At 41.1% G+C, this 3,291-nt stretch overlaps 1 protein-coding gene across 1 annotated transcript; it reads left to right on the top strand.

Annotated features, from left to right (window-relative positions):
• The first annotated feature begins 2,026 nt into the window (after positions 1-2,026).
• Positions 2,027-3,082, top strand: LOC143580555 (uncharacterized). The gene has a single exon (XM_077063547.1). The coding sequence runs from the start codon at positions 2,027-2,029 to the stop codon at positions 3,080-3,082; it is 1,056 nt and encodes a 351-aa protein (XP_076919662.1).
• Positions 3,083-3,291: the final 209 nt, after the last annotated feature.

Raw genomic sequence — 3,291 nt, 5'->3', positions numbered from 1 at the left:
TCCGATGCCAGCCTCTTATTCAGTGCCACGTGTCCCCTCAAGCGAGCTGCCTCATCCTACTCACCTGCGTGCATACTAAAAGTCAGCTACGCTGAGTGAGTTCTAGTTAAACATACATTATACAAGACACACAAACTTATACTTTTTCATTCATACTTTCATACTTTCTTTTGTACTAACTTGCTTTCATATCTTACGTTATAAAGAGCATTACGCCCTACATTCCTCGAGTATTATTAGGGCTCGGTACCCTCCTTCCTCGAGTATTATTAGGGCTCGGTACCCTCCTTCCTCGAGTATTATTAGGGCTCGGTACCCTCTTTCCTCGAATATTAGTAGGGTTCGGTTCCCTAGTTCTCGAATATTAGTAGGGTTCGGTTCCCTAGTTCTCGAATATTAGTAGGGTTCGATTCCCTCTTCGTTACCATACAACCATACATCATACCTCGAGTATTATTAGGGCTCGGTACCCTTTTCGTAACCATACAACCATACAACCATCCTTTCCTTCTTTTATTAACTTTATCACGTTCATACACATAAGCATACATATCATACTTACCTTATACATAGCGTTACAACCTGACAGTACGTGCAATATCCGAAGATCGTTCACGTACCATCAAGCCATCATTCATACATATCACATCATTCACATAAGGCATACACTTATCTCTTAGGATAAGCGTATTAACAAACATATTGAGTATGCACACAGCCCCGAAAACATAACACATAAATGGGGCTAGAAACTCACCTGAATCCTGTTACGCTCTCCGTTAATCGTTATTCCCTTCTTGAGTTGTGCACGGCTAACTGTATAATATTTACATGTATCAATTAACTACTACTACTCGTGTAGTATTTCTATCTTTATATAACCCACAACGAACGGGGGTCCGGGGGCAACGCCCCTGGCAGCGGGGTCTAGGGGAGGCAACCCCTAGCAGGGTCCAAGGGGCAGAGCCCCTGGCTGGGGTCGAGCTGCCAGGTCAGCTTGGAAAAATTTTATTTCCATTAACTGTCTTAACACATTTTTCATTAGGTTTTTAATTTATTTTTCAAATTTGCTAACTCCAGCGAACTTATCATTAAGCGAACTTAACAATAAGCGAACTTAACATTAAGCGAACTTACTGTAAGCGAACTTCGTGTTAAGCGAACTTAACATTAAGCGAACTTACTGTAAGCGAACTTAGTGTTAAGCGAACTTAACATTAAGCGAACTTGTCACCAGGCGAAGTTATGGCTTGGCGAACATACTAGGCGAACTTGCTTGGCGAAGTTAGTTGCAGGCGAAGTTGCCTACCATGAACCTGCTTACAGCGAAGTTATCCAGTGACGGCCACTGGTTTGGTTTTAACTCCTCTAATCGGCTATATTTCAACGTATAAACCGTTTAACCGTCCTCGTAAACATTCCTATAGCCAACCTCGGACAAGACTTGACTCGGATAAGTGTAAAGTTTGGACCTTTAAGCTAGAACGTTTAACACTAGATCTTAGGGTTCCATTTTAACGAGCCGCTTATGTTCTTGGGTTCGTTCGGTTCGTTTTAACATCAAGTTTATAACTTTACATTTTGTTTACACTCGATCTATCTCCGTTCTAAGTTTCGAGGCTATCCGATCCTAAAAACATAAACTTTAAGGTAAAGGCTTACCTTTATGCAATCGATGCGGTAGCGGTTGGCTTGGTATATTGTATCTAGCTCGTATAGTGAAGATCCAATAATGGTTGGCTTGATCTTCGGACTCGAATCCGCTCTCTCTCTCTCTCTCTCTCTCTCGGCCGTAGGAGGTGGTGTGTGTGTTTGGAGTATTTAGAGAATAAGATGGAAATAATGAGGGTTTAGGGTTTAAAGGTGTTTTAAGGAGGTATTTATACTCCTCAAGGCCCATGGACCTAAGGCCCATTACCCCTAATCCATCTTAATTAAATCCAAGTCCATGATCATTTCTTGCTTAAACGCCCAATCATTTAACGAAGTCTTTATTTATTCAATATTATAAAATTTAGGATGTTACATGGAGGCTCTCTCAAGTATGGTTAGTTCGGCTGAAGAAGCGGGCTTAATAAAGGGGTTCCAAACTCCAAATCAGGGTCCGATTGTGTCCTATCTCTTATATGCCGACGATACTATGTTTATAGGAGAATGGACTAAAAGGAATGCGGAAAATGTGAATAGATTATTAAGATGGTTTCATTTGTGCTCGGGTCTAAATATTAATTTTAATAAATCCAGCCTGTTTGGGTGCAACGTTAATGCAACTGAGATGGCAAGTGTGTTTGGGTGTAAATCGGGGAAATTGCTGTTCTCGCATCTAGGTATTCCGGTCGGAGCTAACATGAATAAAATTAATAATTGGAATGGAATAATGGATATTTTTGAAAAAAGATTGGCGAATTGGAGAGCCCACTCGTTATCAATTTCAGGTAGGGTAGTTCTTATTAAAGCGGTGTTGGAAAGTTTACCGGTATATTATTTGTCTTTGTTAAAAGTTCTGAGCAAAGTGGTAGAGAGTTTTGAAAGGATTATGAAGAGCTTCCTGTGGGGAGGGACAAGTGAGTCCCGGAAGACCCATTGGGTGGCTTGGGAGAGGGTCACGATGCCGAAAAATAAGGGTGGGCTAGGGATCTCGAGAATAAAATATGTCAATAACGCTTTGCTTTCAAAATGGGGCTGGAGATACAAAACGGGGGAGTCTGGGTTGTGGAAAAGGGTAATTGACTCTATTCATAACCATCCAAAAGATCGTGAGGTGGTTCCGGTTAAAAATGGTATTTCGGGTGTTTGGGCCAACTTGGCTAAAACTAAAAATAAGCTCAAGTGGGAAAGTGGCAAATTGGTCGATTTAATGAAAGGGTCAGTTGGTGATGGTAGGAAGCTGAGTTTTTGGTTGGATAATTGGGTGGGTCCTAACAGTCTTAAGGATTGTTGCCCTTCTCTTTTTAAGTTGGAAAAATACAAAAGATGCAAAGTTAATGAGAGGTTTTGGAGATCAGGAGGTGAGTTTGGGTGGACTTGGTGCTGGAAAAGAAGACCAAAAGCAGGTGTTGAATTAGAAGAATGGGAAAAGTGAATTCAACTTATGAATGCAGCAGTATGGGTTAATGGGCCAGAACGGTGGGAATGGTTAGCGGAAAAAGATGGTGTGTTCTCTGTGAGTTCGGTTAAAAGGTTAAACATGAGAGATAAAAATTATGGAAATAATTACATAATGAAGTGGAGTAAATGGGTTCCGAACAAGTGCAATATTCACGCGTGGAGAGCGGAAATGGATAGAATTCC

This window comes from Bidens hawaiensis, unplaced genomic scaffold, assembly GCF_021521415.1.
Source record: "Bidens hawaiensis isolate Kalapana, Puna unplaced genomic scaffold, B.hawaiensis_p1.1 tig00030522_1, whole genome shotgun sequence".
NCBI classification, from domain to species: domain Eukaryota; kingdom Viridiplantae; phylum Streptophyta; class Magnoliopsida; order Asterales; family Asteraceae; genus Bidens; species Bidens hawaiensis.
The sequence above is the reverse complement of the archived record's forward strand: the minus strand, read 5'-3'. Positions and strand labels throughout refer to the sequence as shown.